This window comes from Peromyscus eremicus, chromosome 9 (assembly GCF_949786415.1).
Source record: "Peromyscus eremicus chromosome 9, PerEre_H2_v1, whole genome shotgun sequence".
Lineage (NCBI taxonomy): Eukaryota > Metazoa > Chordata > Mammalia > Rodentia > Cricetidae > Peromyscus > Peromyscus eremicus.
Genome location: NC_081425.1, coordinates 62,521,486 through 62,541,174, shown reverse-complemented (window position 1 = coordinate 62,541,174; position 19,689 = coordinate 62,521,486). Strand labels below are relative to the sequence as shown.

At 44.6% G+C, this 19,689-nt stretch overlaps 1 protein-coding gene across 1 annotated transcript in view; it reads right to left on the bottom strand.

Moving 5' to 3' along the window:
* Atp8a2 (ATPase phospholipid transporting 8A2) overlaps positions 1-19,689 on the bottom strand; it is a 591,431-nt gene that overhangs the window by 8,905 nt on the left and 562,837 nt on the right. The window contains 1 exon segment of the mRNA XM_059273541.1: positions 672-763. Coding sequence (XP_059129524.1) covers positions 672-763 — 92 coding nt within the window.

The following is a 19,689-nucleotide window of genomic DNA, read 5'->3' as shown; positions in this document are numbered from 1 at the left end:
ACTCTGCGAAGCTGTGCTACTGTGCCTGTCTAAAACACCTGATGGTCTGATAAAGAGCTGGCTGGCCAATAGCAAGGCAGGAGAAAGGATAGGCAGAGCTGGCAGGCAAAGAGAATAAATAGAAGGAGAAATCTGGGAAGAGAAGAAAGAGTAAGAGAACAAGGAGAGGAGGACACCAGGGACCTGCCACCCAGCCACACAGCCAGCTACAGAGTAAGAGTAAAAGTAAGATATACAGAAGTAAGAAAAGAAAAAGCCCAGAGGCAAAAGTAAAATGGATTAATTTAAGAAAAGCTGGCAAGAAATTAGCTAAGCTAAGGCTGGGCATTTATAATTAAGACTAAGCCTCCATGTGTGATTTATCTGGGAGCTGGGTGGCAGGACCCCCAAAAGAGCCAAAAGAGTCAAGAGCAAAAACAACCAACAATATTTTGGCGCCCAACGTGGGGCTAGCATAAAAGAAAATCCAACATCTCTCCACTGAAAAAGTCTCCGTTGGCTGGCAGAGCTCAGCTGGACTGCCCAGTGGACTATCAATATGTGTTCTTTGTGAGCACCCACCTTCAGCTCTCAGAAAGTATTCTTACTCTATTAGGTGTGACAGCCATCCCTGGCCTGGCTGTCCCATTCACCCTGCTGCCTGCCACCCACTGCTACCCACTGTCACTTACGACTGACACACTGCTGGATGGAGCCTGCTCGGAAGAGGGTTGGGGGTGTCTTCTTGCTGAGTCTCTTGATCAGACGGTCACGCTCGTTCATCCTGCAAGAGAGTAAAGAGGGTCAGGGGCCAGGTTGTCCCAATACCTCTCTGAGGGATCCAGACAACTTCAGACTGAGAGAAGGGGCAAGAGGGGCCTCCTGTGTTCAGAGGGTTTGTTCCTCTCCCAGAGGCATCAGGCATAGTGCATATGCTCTTTCGCACCAGGCAGATATCTCTCTATTTCCCTCCTCCACCTCTCTCTCCATGTTGAAGCCAATCTCAGAATGGGATTGTACTTGGAGACTGGACCTGCCATAGGGTAAAATGACAGACAGATGGGTGGTGATCCTCATAAAAAAAGGAGATCAGGACTCAAACACACACAGAGGGAAGTCCATGTGAGTACCCAGGTAGAAGGCAAGAGAAACTGCAGACATCAGCCCTGTGGACATTTCGGGTTTAGATTAGGAGCTCACTACCAAGGGATGGCAGTCTTCCCTGAGGCACGTGGTCGAAGAAGCTGGAATTCTGAGCAGACAAGCCCACCCCCTCCCCGCCACTATTGTTTGCAGAAAGCTCAAGCGCCCTAAGCGCCTAAAGCCTGAGGACACCTGTGCTGATCACAACCCCTTGTGTGTACCCAAAGTACAAATAACAAAGAATAGAATTGACTTGATTAAAATTAAAAACTTTAAACTAGGCACAGTGGTGCACACCTGTAGCTCCAGCTATCTGGAGGCTGAGACTCAGGTATTACTTCTGCCCAGGAGTTTGATGCCAGCCTGGGAAAAATTGATAGCAAGATCTGACCTAAACAAAACAAAACAAAACAAAAAACAAACAAAAACAAGTGGGGCTGGAGAGATGGCTCAGTGGTCAAGAGCACTTGTTGCTCTTGCAGAGGACCTAGGGGTCAATTCATTCCTTCAAATCCTTTGTTTATGTTTCAGTTGGATTGTTTTATCTTTTTGCTGTTAAGTCATAGTGGTTTCTCATGTATTCTAGAATCAAGTCACATGATGGTTCATAATCATCCATAACTGCAGTTCCAGGGGATCTGATGCCCTCTTCTGGCCTTGGACACCATGCATACACATGGCACACACACATACAAGCAGGTCAGACACTCACACACAAAATTTTGAAAATCTAAAAAAGTTAAAATACATCAAAGGACATTACAAAGGAGCAAGAAAGAGGCAACTACAAAATGGGAGAAACATTTGCTAATTAATCATATCTGATAAGGACCTGGTATTTAAAATACATAAGTAACTCCTATGAATGGACAGCAAAAAGATAAACAATCCCACTGAAACATGAACAAAGGACTTGAACAGATTTTTGTACAATGAAGACGCACACTGGTCAACAGGCACATGCCAAGATTGCCAACATATTCATGGCTGGGAAAACGCTAATCAAAACCATAGTGAGTCACCATTTCACACCCACGAGGACGGCTATAAAAACAGCAAACAAAACAAACTTTCAGAAAAAAATGAGGGTTGGAGCAGGTGTGGAGAAACTGGAACCCTGTTATATCAATGATGGGACTACAAGGTGGTGAAATCACTGCCCCTCAGGAAGCTAGTCTAATCAATGAGATCACTGAGACACTCTACTCCTAGATACTCACTCAAAATAACTGAGAATGGAACCAGAAGATACCTGCACACCCACACCCACACCAGCATTACTCACAGACATCCAAGGGGGAAAGCACTCAAAATAACTGAGAATGGAACCAGAAGATACCTGCACACCCACATCCACACCAGCATTATTCACAGACATCTAAGGGTGGAAACCAAATATCCATCAACTGATGAATGAATAAAAAAAAAAGTGGTATATCCATTAAAAGGAGTATTATGCTGTGTAGTTTAGAGGAATTCAGCCACGATCCATGATAAACACAGATATATTTTGAAAACATACCCGGTCCCAAAGGCTAGGCATGAGTATACAAAATTTCCAGAGTAGGCAAAAGTGGGAAGACAGAAAATCACAAGCTGAAGCTGCCAGTGGCTGCAAGGCAGGGGGGGGGAGGGGGAGAGGGGGCGGGGCGGGGGGGGCAGGGGGGCGGGGGGAGAGTGAGTGTTTAAAGCATGATGGGTTCCTAGGGAGATGGACATGTTCTGAGACACTGGCAGGGATTCATAATATTGGGAACACAAATGCCACAGAACTGTTGGCTTTAAAAATGACAAATTCTAAGTTATATAAATTTTACCACAACTAAACACAGGAAAATTCAATTTTAAAAAAGGAGAAGTTGGTCTCGACTCAAGACCAGCTCCCTCCCATCCTCCAAACTGCTGGCATCTTTGCAGCTCATTTCTCTGGTGCTGCAGGGGTGTTGAAGTAAAGTGTTGTCTTTGATTATCCCCCCCCCCCACCCCGTGTCATGTGCTGGCACAAGCAGGTATGCTAGCTGGGATCTACTGGTATGGAAGGTGTTAGGTAAACATGAACTCAGCCTAGCTATGAGCTACGTGCAGTCTTGGTGCCTCCCCAATAATGACATTGAAACCAAAGCTCCAACAAGTTCTCACAAACAGGCCCTTTTTAGAATCTGACATACCTTGGAGGAGGTGTTACGTTCCTGTCCTGGAAAATAAGCAGTCTGAGGAGGAAGGAGGGGCATGCTGGGAAGGGTTGCACTGGAGAAAAATAAACTCTCATGTCCGAATTTCTCCTAGGAAGCACTCCCCCCTCCCCCACACCCAAACTCACATAAACCTGGAAATTGAGCTGCCTAAGAGCAGGAGTGCAAGGCAGCTGGTGACTACTGGCTGGTTTTTATCTCCTCCCCCTGCCCTCCCCACCCCGGGGAATCCCACATCACAGAAGATGCCATAACAAAACTCCTAAAAGATGAGTTTTAGAAGGCCGTCTTTAAGTTAGCAGCTGCTGGGCATTCTTGAAAGCATGTGCAGGGCTTGCCTAATGGGCTCAAGACCCTGAGTTCATCCCCAGCACCCTAAAAAACAAAAACCAGCAATAAGAACAAAATGGAGATAATTATGATAGGTCCCTTCCCTTAAGGCACAGCTAGACTCCCACCAACTCAGAAGGCACTGGAAAGTATCACTTGCCTCAAGTGATGGCTTGTTCTTGGTTGTCAACTTGACTACCTCTGGAATCGACTAAAACCCAAAAACGGAGGGGCACACCTGTGAGGGACTTTTGCTTAATTTGAAGTGTGAAGATCTACTTCCAATCCAGAGCTTTGAGGTGGAAAGACAAGCCTTTAATCAATATCTTTAATCTAGATGTAATCTGGGCCACACCTTCTGCTGGCACTCTATGTAAGGACATGAAAGAAGGAAGCTTTCTCTTTGCCTGCTTGCTCTCCCTCTGGCTGGCAAGTCCACTCCTTCACTGGCACTAGAGCCTGCTTCTTCAGGATTCCAGTGTCTACTGAAGACCAGTAGAGATAGCCAGCCTCCTGGACTGAGCAACTACTGGGTTCTTGGACCTTCCATTCATAGGCAGCCATTGTTGGATTAGCTGGACCACAGCCTGTAAGCTTCTCTAATAAATCCCATATATATGTTCATTCTCTAAGTTCTGTTACTTTAGAGAACCCTGACTAATACACCTCAGAAGCAACTGGAAGACCACATTTAAAACTGAATTTGTTGTGTTTCCACAAAACCCATTCTAGCAAAGAGCTGATCTATCTACTATTTAGACTGCAGCTTTAGTGCTTAATGCTCTGAAAAAATTTTTAGAACCTTCTCTGAGTTGTTTCTTCCATTTCACCCTGTTGAGCTTAATATAGTCTCTGCCAGCACACTCGTGGTCTTATACTGTGCTATTTATATGCACAGTGAGGTTCCTCAGAGATTGTCTTCCTGCACTTCTCCCAGGGTCCACCCCAGGCTGAGCACAGAGCACTCAGTTAACAATATCAAGTGTCATGAACTATGCTGGGGCTGCTTGTCCTCTTCTCATATGTACCTATGATGTGATCATGCCAACCTTTGTCTCTTCATGTGTCTTCTAGGACAGTATCAAGCTCAGGCTATAGTAAGTTTGCCAAAGTGGCCCAAATAAATTCTTCTGTATTATTCTTTTAAAATCATAGAATATCTATTGTCTCCCAGGGAGGAGAGCTCATTCCAAATGTAGAGAATGTGAGCAGAAGTTTGAATTTGTGGAGAAGAAACACTGTATTTTCTTTAAATTTCAGGTTGCAAAGAGTTGCAGGAAGCCAGTGTAACTGAGGGTGCAAGAAGGTTAATGGACAATTTAAATTCCATTCCAAAAATAAGAAGGCAATATTTCCTGTCCTCCATGGACTCAACTCCCATCTCAATATCAGAATTGGGGGCTGGGAGGCAGAGGCTGGCAATGGCATGCTGCTTACTCTCCTTGATCCCAGACAAGCTGTTGGATGGTGGGGACTAAGGGATGCTTCTGAGGGCTGGAAGAAATCTTATTTTCTTACAATGTAGTTTGGGCGAATTCCTGTCAAAAGGAGAATTTGTCTAAGAAGTACAATACCAAATGGGTAAGCAAAGTAAAGGGGGAAAACAGATTCTCAGTCTCAGAATAGGTGGTAGCCGGCAGTCTACATGGCCAACAGTCAGGGCAGAGGTAAAGGTGGAGAGGCTGTGGGCAGAATGCTGAGGGCAGCATCAACAGAAGAGGGTGGGGTGCTCCCGGCATCTGACAGTACTCTGTTGTGCCTAACAGCTGGGATGGTAATGGGAACAAACCGTAAGCTCAGGAGGGAAGTTCAAGAGGAAATACACACTGACAGCACTGTCACCCTGTCCTTGGCTGTCACCCTGTCCTCGGACCTGCAACTGAGAGAGAACTGGTCAGATGGCTGCTCCTCAAGACTGGAATCATGTCATCAGAACGTGTTAGCTCAGAAAAATGACAAAGACCATGTCAAGTTCCTGCTTGGAGAGACTTGAAGAGCGGGAAGTGGAGGGGATGCATTCCACTACTCTTGCTGAGTCAGGCTGATGACTCTGGACACCAGGCATTAAAATGAGCCTGGAAAAGTGGTGGGAAGAAGAAGATCTATGAGGAACCACAGCATGAAAACCCAAGTTCCCACTGACCTCAGACCTCAGACTGGAGCTGAAGAGCTCACAACGACGATCCCAAATGTTCACAAGAACAGATAAAGAAGAGCTCAGCCTCTACTCTCTAGCCGCAGGGGGATTCAAGCTGCTAGAGAAATGTGTGATTCTCTCACATCTATGCCAGCCATGACCAAGAGGAAGTCTGGGCTTGCACCCTGAGGACACCGTCAAGAGGCTGTCCAGCAGCACCTCCTGCAAACAGAGAGCCCACAGTCCTCCATGACAGCCACTGCTGCATTGTCCTTTTTCTGGAGTGTCAGTGGAGAAGAGTGGGGTGTCCACAGGGAACTGGATGTCTACCTCCAACCAGAACGGTGTGAAGGCTTTCCTCTCCCTGCAGTCAGGGGAGCTCAACTAGAAAACCAGAACCCATAGTATCCATAGAGAACATCTGAAGAGCAGGAACTTCTACCCCTGCCCAGCAGGCATCCGCAGAGGTCATTACTTCTATCCCTTGACAAGTATAGACTGCCATTTAAAAACGCCAAGTCTCTAATGTCCAGATTTTATCACCAAGATAATAGGGACACTGGAATTATCAAATGGACTTTAAAGTGGTTATGACAAAAATGCTCAATAAGCAATTATGACCAAACTTAAAATAACAAAAAATTTTGGCCAGAAGATAAAAAGAATTTTAGAACCAAGAAACATAATAACTGAGATAAAAATGTTAGCAGATGGGCTGGACAGAAAAATGGCAGGGGAGTAGAAATAGTCAATGGACTAGAAGAAGATGGAATGGTAGAAATCACCCAGTTTGAATAACTGAGATAAAAGAGATCAAAAGGACTGAACGAGTCTCAGGGGCCCGGGGGCGGGGGTGGCAGAAGAGCTAATATCCCTCTCTTCACAGAGACAGGAGGAAGCATCTGCGGCGTCAGGCACCGGGAGAAATAATGGCTGAACGAGTCCCAAATTTGTGGAGAAATCTAAACTTACAAATTCTGAAAGAGAGAAACACTGAAGAGATGCATGCCAGGAAAGGATTTAATTCAGTGTATCAAGGCTGAGATGAAGGTGAGATCTCAAAAGGAGCCAAAGAGAGACAACGCCTTATCTATCGGGAATACTAATTGGAACATTAATGTGTTTGTCATGAAAAACTACTGAGGCTCGGAGGAGGAGGAGGAACAGTTTCCCCACGGCTGGAGAGCAGCCAGCCAACTCACCAGAGAGCTGTCAGCCCCGGGAAACTGTCTTTCAGAAACAGGAGAAATGAGACGTTCTCAAGCGGAAACTGAGAATTTGTAGCTAAAGACATTTCTACACACAAAAAAGAGATGGTGAAAGGAGAGTCTATAAGACGAAAGGCAAGAGAACCACACAGAATGAGTCCTTCTTCTCTGGTTCTCCAAGTTACATTGGATGAGCTTAAGTAGAAATCAAGCTGATGTGTGGTGAGAAAACAGTTATAAATGAAGACAAAGAAAGTATATAAAAGGAAGTCGTGTTTCAGTGCATCACTAAAATTGACAGAATGAGCAATAGAGTTAGCAGTTACGTTTCTGTAATGAAGTCTAAAGCAGAGGTAAAAAGTGAGTCTAAGATACAACTCACAATCACAGTAGAGACCTTTCAGTGGAATACAAGGATGGTTCAACGCACAGAAATCAATGAAAGTAATCCACCTTGTTAATATGCTATTTGTTCTTACAGGCAAAGCATCTAATTAAATTTGATATCCATCCATGGTTTTAAATAAAAATCCTCTTAGATTAGATGCAAAGTCTTGATGTTTATTTATTTTTATTTTTATTTTTCGAGACAGGGTTTCTCTGTGTAGCCCTGACTGTTCTAGAACTCACTCTGTAGACCAGGCTAGCCCTGAACTCAGAGATCTGCCTGCTTCTGCCTCCAAAATGCTAGAATTAAAGATGTGTGCCGCCACTGCCTGGACAGATGGGAACTTTTTAATTTGACAAGAAAACATCTATTTAAAAAAGCCCCACAGCTAATACCACATTCAGTGAGGAAAAACTGAATGTTTCCCTTGGGAACATAGCAAAGATGTTTGTTCTTACTACTTTTTGTTTTTTTGAACAGGGTTTCTCTGTGTATCACTGGTTGTCCTGGAAATTTCTCTGTAGACCAGGTTGGCTTCAAACCCAGAGATCTGTCTGCCTCTACCTCCTGAGTGCTGAGATTAAAGGCACGTGCCACTATGCATGGCTGTTCTTACTATTCTTACTTAACATGGTGCTAGAAGTTCTAGACTGTGCAATAAGGCAAGAAAAGTAAATAAAAACATGGAGTTCAGGATATAAGTAGTAACAGTGCCTGCATTTGCAGATGATAGATTGTCTAGAAAACTTCAGGAAATATATATCAATATTCAGACAGAATACTTGTAATAATAATAAGTGCATTCAGCAAAGTCACGTGATACAGACATGCAAAAATACAAAATGAGCATGTAGCAATGAATACATGGATTCTGGAATTAAAAATACACAGCTTATAACTGCTCAAAGAAACATCTGAAATATCTATAGGCAAAGCTAACAAATCATTAATACTATTGTGAACCGAAAACTGCAATACTCAAGTCAAAGACCTAAATAACTGTGGAGAGACTTGTCATTTGCATGGATTACAAGACTGACTACCGCTAACTCTCCTCAGTTTGCTAAAGTAAAGGTTTAATGTAATTTCTAGCAAAGTCCCAACAACATTTTTGTAGCACAGGTAAGGTTATCCTTAATAGGGCTGCCTCAGTGGTTAATGTGCTTGCTAGATGAGCAGCAAGTGTGAGGACTGGAGTCTGGATCCCCAGAACCCACATAAACTATAGGTTTGTGGTGGCCCACTACAACTGTAGCACTCAGAAGGTGGAGTCAGAGGGTCCCCAATACAAGCTGGCTAGCTAGACTAGCCATATCAGCCAGCCCTGGGTTCCAGCTGAGAGACTCTGCCTCAAAGAATAAGGTGTGGCATGATTACAGAAGATTCCCAATATCAACTATGTACCTGCTTACACACATGTGAGCATACATGCACATACACAGTTATATCACACACAGAGACACATGCAAAACAAAAAAAAAGATTATACAGAATATGGGAAATCATGAACAATTGTTAACAATCCTTCCAGAAAAAAAAAAACCAAAACACTATAGTGGGGGGCTTCAGTCTTCCTGATTCAAAGATTCGTGATATCCTGTAGTTATTCAGATACTGTGGCATTGGCATGGGTTTTATATGCACACAGATATAGAAGGAATAGAAAAATAGAATTTAATAGAGTAGAATAACCCAGAGGCAATAACCCCTCCACAAACACTTCCCAGGTCATTGTTTTCTCTTCCTTTGTACTGTGGTGGGGATCAAATCCAGAGCCTCACATGCTGTGATGGTTTAAAAGAAAATGGCCCCCATAGGGAGTGGCACTATTAGGAGGTGTGGCCTTCTTGGAGGAAGTGTGTCACTATGGGGGTGGGCTTTCAGGTCCCCTTTGCTCAAGCTTCACTCAGTGTGACAGTTCACTTTCTGTTGCCTCAAGATGTAGGACTCTCAGCTACTTCTCTAGCAGCATGTCTGCCTGGACACTGCCATGTTCTACCATGATGATAATGAACTAAACCTCTGAAACTGTAAGACATCCCCACTTAGATGTTTTCCTTTATAAGAGTTGCTGTGGCCATGGTGTCTCTTTACAGCAATAGACACATGGGATAGGCGAGTTCTCCACCACAGAGTCACACCACTACCCTCCATTTAACTTTTGACAAATGAGCAAAAGAACTTTGGTGAAGAAAAAGCCTTCCCAATAAATGCTTCTGGAGAAATTATGCACACACACACAATAAAACAAAACAACACTTTAAGTGTTTGAACCTTATTATACAGGGTTAACTTAACATGCACCACAAACTTTAAAGCAAAGTATAAAAATACAAAACTTTAAGGAAAAAAACAGATTTGGGTGGCAATATAGAATGCAAAGAGTTCTTGGACTTCTCACCAAAAGCAAAACCCATAAGGAAAATGGAACTTAGGTGAAATTCATGACTTTTCTTCTGAGAATATTCCACTACGAGGCTGGAAGGGCAGGCTTTGGGGTAGAGGCAGCACTTGTGGATCACACATCTGACACAGAGCCAGTATCTAGACTATGTTAAGAAGTCTCAGAACTCAGTAACCGCTAGATACAGCTATTATTATAGGTAATCTGGCTAGAAAATGAACAAAAATGGTGAAAGACATCTCAACAGAGGTAAGACCCAGATGGCACACAGACACTCAGCACCATGGGATGTCAGGGAAATGTGAACCAAACTCACAAGAAATCACTGGACACCGATCACAAGGGCCAAAATAAGAATAAATGGCAGTAGGGTTTGCTCTCAGGGACTGGGAGGGTCACTGCTGCACCCACCACCAGACATGTAAGATGCCATGGCCTCATTGTAAAACAATTTATAACCAAAAGTGCTACAATCTTGTGAAAATGTACTTTAAGATGATGGCATTTATATCTGCATTATATCTCAAAAACTGAATCAGATAATGGTGGCTAATGGGCAGCCCGAATTGACAAGCCACAGAATCACGAGCTAAATGAACGGCAGCTTTTCAAAACAGACACCTAGCCCAGTGTGGTGCTGCACTCCGCAATACCAGCACTTAAAGGAAAGGCAGGACTGTCCTGTAAGTTCGAGCTCCCTTTGGTCAACATAGCGAGTTCCAGGTGAGCCTGGATTACAGTGTGAGCCCCTGTCTCAAAAATCGAGTATGAATAAACAAAAATTAAATATATGGAGCTGGAGAGATGGCTCAATGATTCAAAGCACTCGTTACTTTTGCAGTGGACCCAAGTTCAGTTACCAGCACACATCATGGCTCGTAACAGTTCCAGTTCCAGGGGATCTGACAACCTCTTCTGTCTTCTGCTGGTAGTAGACACACATGTTGTGCACAGACATACATTCAGACAAAACACTAACAGATAGAAAGTAAATAAATCTTAAATGCACAACACTAAAATCTTTTGGTTGTGAGCCTAGCCTTTAACGGCTGAGCCATCTCTCCAGCCCACAACACTAAAATCTTAAATATAAAACAGTAATGGATATAAAAAGTAAATCTTAAAAATAAGTATGTAGCTATCATAAACACAGCTACTGCACTCCTGGACATTCGTCCCATAGAAATGAAGATAAGGCTCTCAAAAGTTTTATGGAGAAATATAAGTGTTTATAAGTGTTTGATTCATTCCCAGGCCCAAACTGAGAACCAACATGTCCTTTCATGAGTGAATGGCTAAACCAGGTGTGGCATATCAATATCATAGAATATTACTCAGCGATAAAGAGGAAAAACAGTAGCGATAGAATCAGGAAGCTGGAAGAATCTTTAGAAAATCAGTTGGGGTATGGTGTTGATGCACAAAGGGAATACATTATGTGATTCCATTTATATAGGTTCTGCTCTTGAACTGACAACACTGTCACATTAGAGAACAGCTCAGTGGCTGCCTGGAGTCAGGGGACAGCAGCTGGGGGATACAAAGGAGCCACATGCAGGACCCTGGTGTGAGGAAAATGTTCTGAGGGTGACCATATCAATGGCAATTTCCTGGCTGTGATGTCGTGCTAAGGCTGTGGATGATGTCACCACTGGAGGGAAATGGGCAAAGGGACCCGTGACCCTGTAGTATTCCTTGATTGCATATGAATCTGTAATAATCTCCAAAGAAAAGTAAAAATCCCTGTCCATTTTTATGTATCTCCTGCTCCATCCATGTCTCTCTGTTCTCCTGCCGTTCTGAGCATTGCAAAGAAATGCTATCTTGCCAAGCGTCACTGAGGAGGCAGGCCTCTCCCCACCTTCTCCAGGCACACCAGAGGGAGAGATTCGGCCTCACTAGCCGAGCAGGCAAAGGAGAATTTGAATGACAGCCTCAGCACATGTGGAAGCCATTACCTCCTTCCATGACCTGAAATGAGGTAGCAAGGCCTCTCTGGAATCAGGCTGGGTTCCATAGTACAGTGGGTGAGCCCAGAGGAGGTCAGGCTGGAGTCACAGGGCTGCTAGGAACAGATAAATTAGGAGGCCCCAGGGGAATGCTGAATGGTAGGCTAAGGAGGGCTGGGTGGAAGGGGGCAAGGAACGGTCTAGGTTGTGTGCATTCGCCAGCGGGGGCAAAGGGCAGAGCTAAGGCCCCTGTGAAGCAGGAAGCTAGGCATGGAGACTCAGCTGCAGAATCTGAGAGTTCTGTGACAAGGGCTGGAGCCACAGACTGGATCAAACATGTTGTTTATTTCAAAGCCACACAGGCAGAAATTCAAAGGCCCCTGCTTCCTCTCAAGCTCTTTCCAACTGTTCCCCTTCCCTCGCTCTGCTCCAGCCACACAGCTGTTATCCCTGCCACCGCCAGGCCTCTGTATTTGCTTCTGTGCCCTCTCTAAGTTCATCCCACTGATGAGACTTTCTCCCAGCCTCCTGCTCAGCAGGCTGAGAAAGCCCCCTCCACAGCACTCTCCATGACAGTACCCACACTTGGCTTTGTTTTCTGGGTCACACTGCTCACCCTGTAGCTCGCATTAATTCTTGGGTTCTCTGTTGGGAACTAAGTTCTACGTGGCAAGGATTTCATCATTTGGTTTTATCTCCAGCACCAGAAAGAGTGCCTGGCACCATGAGGATGCTCAGAACTATTTGCTGGGCTAACAGGTGGCTGAGCGGTAGAGGGCCTCACTGAGTATCAGCATAACCCAGGCCTCTGTCCCCAGTGCAGCTAAATAAAGAAAGAGAATATTTGTTTGGTGGGCTGAAGAAATGAATGGATGAAGGAATAAATGTAGGGTGGACCAGAGCACAAAAGTTATGATGACAGAAAACAGAAGGGTGCCGGGCCCTGTGTCTATGTTGGGGAAATTACATCTTTTAATCACCTTCATCTAGAGGGCAAGAAGAAGCTGGACCACTGATGCTCCAAGATGTAGTTGAAAGGAGCCCCATTTTATAAGATGGTATTTCCAGGACCGTGGGATGACCAGGTCTGCATCTTGTCACTGTTATTTCTCAGACCTACACACATCACTGGGATCCAATTTCCTGCTGAGTGGGAATTTCACCTGGGTTCAGAGTTCAGTCTTCCCTAAGTATGAGCACACTTATTGTCAGGGATGAAGGAGGGAAGAACAGAGCTGAAGACAGTGGCAGGAACATGTTTAAAAAGGCAAAGATAGAGCCGAGCAGTGGTGGCGCACGCCTTTAATCCCAGCACTCGGGAGGCAGAGCCAGGCGGATCTTTGTTAGTTCGAGGCCAGCCTGGTCTACAGAGTGAGATCCAGGAAAGGCGCAAAGCCACACAGAGAAACCCTGTCTCCAAAAAAAAAAAAAAAAAAAAAAAAAAGGGCGAAGATAAATCTTTTACAGTGTGTGGCTGTCACAGCTGAGAGGCAGGTAGGGGAGAGAAAGAACACTGGGGGCTAGAAGGATGTGGGGGCGGGGTGAGGCTCCATGGTAGATGCTTGTCCAGCACAGTTCACCTCCAACACTCAGACAGTCAAGGATGCAGATTAGCCTCTGAACCAGAGCCTGGTGGTCTGGGATGTGAATCCTCAGAGTATGGGGGACAGCGTCATCGTGCCAACACCAGAATTTAAGTGCTAGCAATCAGGTACCACTGACGTATAAAGATAATGCTGTAAGACTTATCTCTCTCCCCTCCCCCAACTTTCTTTCTGTTTCTGTCTTTTAGCTGCATCTTCAGACCTATTTTTCATATAGTTTTGTTTTGCACATATTGACTGTACACAACAATGGGATTTATGATGGCATTTTTAAATGTCATTTTTAGAGTTTATCATTACCCACTCCCATCGCTTTCTCCTCCCTCTCCTCCTCTTTTACTAGCTCCCTTTTCTCCACCAGGAATCCTGCTTCTGCTTCAGGCTTTATTGTTTTGAAGCCTAATTCTACATAGAAGAGAAACCATGGGCTTTCTATCTCTGGGTCTGGCTTACCTAGCTCAATAGATCAGTTTTAAGCATTCTCCTGCACATGACACATCCTTGCTGTGTATGGTGTCTGTACAGCATATTTTCTTTATCATCCATTGATTGATGAACTTAATCAGCTCCAGTTTGTAATCAATTCAGTTCTTTTAAGAACTTGCCCTCACATGACACACAGATTTGCCTGTTGGGGTTTCGGGTTTGGATCAGGCTGAAGCCGTTGTCTGTTTCGACTGTTACACTCCCGAGGTCCCTAAACCTGCAAATTAATTATAGTGAAAAAAAAACAACTGTGTCCACCACTCTCAAGTTTCCCTCACACCCCAGCAATGTTCATCTGTGCGGTAAACATCCGACTTTATCAATTCAAATTAGCATGAAGACAAACAGAATAATTCAAAGCTGGCTTCGAGGACCCCCTGCCTCAACTGCTGCAGTAATTAAAGAAAGATGAGCCTCACCACTAATTAACCTCCTAAACACTAATTAAAGATAATGAGGGCTCAAGGTGCTTGGCACAGCCTGACCTACTGGCGGAGTCCGCACAGACTCACAGAGTTCCGGAAAGGGCGCAGTGGCTGCAGGTGTCCGCCCCGAGTGCCTCCCTGGAAAAATGGCTGCCCAGTTGGGGCAAGTGGTCATTTTCTGTGCAAGAATTACCGATGGGACATTCTGCCAGTCTCAGCTGGAGTACTGGTCACACGCTTTTGATCCCAGGTGAACATTCAGCTGGGCTCAGCACGCAGAGTGAATCAGGGGGTGGCAGACATTGTGTTTTAAAAATCATTCATGCTGCCTGGAGTCCTTCCTAGCACACATCAGTCATGGCTGGAGAAGGTGTCATGAAGGGTGAATGAACTCTAAGTCAGGTACACTTCTTTTTTTTTTGTCCTTCTAGAACCAAAACACGGAGGCACACACTTGGTGACTGCCTCCTGCTTCCGCTCAGGTGAGGAAGCTGGGATACCTTCTTGGCAGATTCAGGAGGAGCCAAGGAAGAGGCAAAAAGTACGCTGTCAGCAGCTGAGCCTCTTGCTTCCCAGTGACTGTTCAGAGCAGGAGGACACAATCTCTGCACAGGTAGTCACCTAGGCGCTGCAGAGCAGGCTGGTCCAGTCAGGTGAACAGCACGGGGCTGCCATCATCTTCACCGTTCAAGGCCACCACGGCTCGCACTGGGGGGAGGTGCTATCACTATGCCATCATGCCAAAGCGAAGTCCTCATCCAAGGGGCCTCAGGACTAGGCCAAGGCCACCAGGGGTCACAAAAGGCTAAGTCCAACATCCTCACCCATGCTCAGGCACAGCTGGACACTGCCTCCTGTCCTTTCAGTCACTAGCTTGTGCTGGTCTAGTAACTAACTGGCTGAGCTGATTTGCGGTAGAAAGTCAGAGGGCTGGGCTAAAAATCTCAAACCCTCCCTTTTAAATCATTCAGTCCACCTCAAATGCCCAAGTCAACCTGTGGGTTTTAGATGAAGAGCAATGGGAGGAGAGCAGCAGCAAACCCTTCCTGGGGTTGCCAGCAGGACACTACCACAGCTGTCCTCACATTTCAGCTACGTGGTAAGGTTTATGGTAAATGGTAAGCGGTAATGGTGTGGCTCAGTGCAGGTCCCAGCATCCAGGAAACCTTGTTAGATCCCCAGCACCACAAAAGACTATGAATAAAAGAATCGGAAGGGTACGGGGTTGGGAGTGTAGCTCTGTAGAGTTCTTGCCTAACATGTATGAATCCAAATCCCTGGGTTCGGGCCTTAGTAACTTACTAGGTATGGTGGAACCAACCTGTAATCCTAACTCCCGGGAGCTAGAGGCAGGGGGATCAAGGAGTGCAAGACTGTCCTTGGCTACATAGTGAGTTTGAGGCCAGTCTGAGCCAGTTCTAATTTGAAGGGTATGAGGCCTTGTCTTTAACAAACCAACCAACGAACAAATGAAAAAACAAACCAAAACAAAAAAAAAAAAAATGGAAAGAAAGAAAGAGATAAGAAGGAGAGGAAGGAACATTTATTTTTAGCATGGTGCCCACTGAAGGCCATCTTCAACAAAGAACCATGCCTGTAGTGGAGCTGTGGTGGGCTAAGAACCATGAGCTCAGTCCTGTGTAGCTATAGGTGGCATTAAATGGTCTCTGGGCCTTGTGTTTAAAGAAGGGACTTGGGGGATGCAGTGCGATGCACCAGCAGGCTGCTTTTACCAGCCTTTCCCTCACTGCCTTCAAAGTCAACTTCAAAGTTGATCATCTCGGAAGGGCTTCTTCTGGACCCTGTGAAGTGAGGCTGTCCCCAAACAGGTGTGACATCATCATCTTACTCTTGGTCCCTCCCTATGTGTGGGAAAATCCGTGGACACAGGACACGGAGAAAATAGCAGTCTAGGTGCATGGATCAGGGAAGCATGCCTGCCATCTCTGCCCACTGGGACAAAGGAGCCATGGTTTAGGAAATGGTTTAAGGAGATTGTTCTAGATTCATGTCTGTTGCTGTAATAAAAATACCTGAACAAAAAACAACTGAAAGGGGAAAGGGAATGTTTGTCCACAATTCCAGGTTTCAGTCTGTCCTAGTAGGAAAAGTCATTGCTGTAGGGACTTAAAATGTTTAATCACGTGACACCCACAGTCAAGAGCAGAGAGAAACAAACACATGCATGCTCAATACTCAGTTGGCTTTCTCCACTCACAGAGTCCAGAATCCTAAGCCCAGCAACCATGCCACCTACCTCAGGCTGGGTCTTCCCACATCAATGAAGGCAATGAAGACAATACTCCCACCCAATCCCAGACATGCCTACAGGCTTGTCTATAGGCTTGTCATTGGAGCTCATGTCCGGTTGACAAAACTAATCATCACAGGGATGCATATTTGAAATTAAGTGTTCATATATGACATGATCTCTCTCTATGCCACCCATAAAAATGATACAAAAAACTTAAATCACCATTTAACTTCCATGTTGACTCATCATATTTCCTGACAGGTTAATCACTCCAGGAATATGCTGGAATCAAGGAGTAAGGTGTACTTTGCCCTTGGAAGGCAAGGTCATCTCAGTGACTCCCGCATGATGTTGGTAGGGAGGTAAAATGGTATGGCTACTATAGAAACATGCGTCTCTTCAAATAATGAACTGTTAAACTGCAATGTCACTACTGAGTTGAAATTAATAATGAAGAGAATCTGCCCTCTCATGTTCATTACAGCAGTGTTTACAGTAGCTATGATATGGCTGACAAGTTGATAAAGAAAATGTGCTAAACATACAGGGTTGAATATTACTCTGCCTTACAGAGGAAGAAAATCCTTTCATTTGACATCATAAATGAATATGAAGGTCATTACACGAGGTGAAATGAGCCAAAGGCTACATGATTTCAAGAAAGAGAGTCACTGAGATGCAGGGAGGATACCCATCCACAGTATCAACTCTTGGCTTTACCCTGAGCATGTTCTGGAAAGCCAAAAAGCAGGATGGTGTTTGTCATTGGTGATGACTTACTCTTGAAATTTGCTGAAAGGATTCATCCTATGTGTCACTGCATGGGTGAACATGTAACTGAGAGGACTGCACATGATAATTAGCTTCACGGTGACAATCATTTCACAGCACAAATAGCACACCATGACACAAGAATACTTGGAACACACAAATGAGACACACAATTTTGATTTCTCGCTTATATCCCAGTAAGACTGAAAAGAAAAATTCAAGAATTACAGACTTCAAGGATGTAGTGAATCCTGATAAAGCTAATCAAAATGTATTCTGAGAGAGATGGAACTCAGTTCTATGGTTGCCAGAGGTCTGCAGGAGACATGTTAATATCTCCCAAAGCCATCCCACCCTTACCCCAGGACACCCAGAGTGACACTGCCATACCTTCCCTACAAGGAAGTGTTTTGAGACAACTCAAGCCTAAACCAACTCAAAGGTGTTTGCACAACTGAATGGCCCAGCTTTCGAAGGTCTCATGGAGGACAACAGGAAGTTCAGTTACCTGCCTATGAGCAAGGGTGCACACAGTACTGGGGGCATAGTTTTGGTTTTAGTCAATTACTGAATTGAGTAAATTACCTACTTTTCAGGAGTGGCTCTGTGCAACATTTATTGGCCTCATGAAATTCATTTAGCCCCCTCTGAAGATACCTTAAAATTTAAGAGGCTGAATGTAGCCATTAAGAGATCATTAGTTATGCTCCTTGTGAGCTGCCTGTTTTTTCTTTATGGTTCTTAGTTGTTCTTTTGCAGAGCTACCAGCTTAAGTCATGCTGGGATCAAGAAAAATGGGCCTTGGCGGTTCGTGTTCCTGGAGTTGTATCCATGCCAGTGGATGCCCACATGCTCCAGAAGAGAATTTGACATTGCTGCTGCCGTTGTTGCTGTTATAGCAGTGATGGCCACCGCTGCTACTGTTTCTGGGATTACCATTTCATAATTGCTTACTACAGCTAGCACAGTGGAGACCCTGGCAGCAAAAGTAGCTACCACAGTTAATTAATTTTTCATTCTATTGGGCATGATAAATTTAATTCAATAGTTATATACATTTCAATTGGCTTTGAAAATTATAAATTTATAAACTCAAGTTCCATTTGCTTTTGGGATACCATCTTACAAGGACTCCAATTTGCAGTAAGGCTCATTAAGGAAGGGAATGGCTCAGTTGCCTTTAGCCTACCGGCTATGGGTGGGTTAGTTAGGACTTCTGTTGGTCTTTTCTGTGTCGAACACACAGATTGTAAGCCCAGCGCCACTTTGAGATCTTTGGCAGCAATTAACTCTGCAGCTCACACACGATTGAGCCTGTATGATAATGAGTATTCAAAGATGGGTAATGCCTGGGGGGTGCTCACCAACCTAAGACAGAGCGCCTGTGTGGCCTGGGCAGGTGTCTCTATGATGGGTAAGGTAAACTGCTGACGTCCCACGCAACCTAAGTCAGAAACTCATTTATTAGTAAAAGGGGGACCTGTAGGGCCCTGGCTCCTGTTTTTGGGTAACTGTTGCCTTGCTTGCTGACCGTGAACTTGATATTCTCCCTATGCTAATTCCCTCCCAGGTTTCAACCTTCTGAATGCTTAAGGGTAGTTTCTTGTCTGTGTATCCTGCATATGGGTGTTAACAGCTTAGACGCAAAATTGTAAAACATCATAGTGAACTTCTGCCCTCCGGGGTTCTCCCATTGTGCTGTAAGCCTGTATTTAAGACCTCCTCCCAGCTGGGCAGTGGTGGCGCATGCCTTTAATCCCAGCACTCGGGAGGCAGAGCCAGATGAATCTCTGTGAGTTTGAGGCCAGCCTGGGCTACAGAGTGAGTTCCAGGAAAGGTGCAAAGCTACACAGCGAAACCCTGTCTCGAAAAAACCAAATAAATAAATAAATAAATAAATAAATAAATAAATAAATAAATAAAATAAATTTAAAAAAGAAAGAAATTAGAACTATGACAGAAGGGACAGAGAGGAACTAAGTATGAGTACAGAATTGAAGCTATGTAGATAGAATTTTGTCTCAGAGGAATAAAATGAATGGATTAAAGAAAAAAAAACAAACACATAGCTGCTGGGTCCAAGAGCAGAGACGAGAGTAGCAGAATTGTGAGGTTGTGACATTTCTCTGGGGTATGAACTGAAAAGCATATTGGGACTTTATTTTGAAACAGTCCTTGTGTGTCAAAAGTTCCTGATCCAGAGCCTGCCTACAGCTGTCGGTCACAGGACACATTCATCAGGCACGTGTGTTGAACTAGGCCCAGGCTGCTCCGGGTTTTTAAGTCTTTCCTGCACCATGTGAAAGGGACTGTCCATAATTGGGTACAAGCCACAGGGCTTTGTTGCCAGCATGTGACAACTTGGACCATTCTCTAGCCCTGAAAAGATTTGTGAGGGTGGTGGAAAGATAATAGCCTA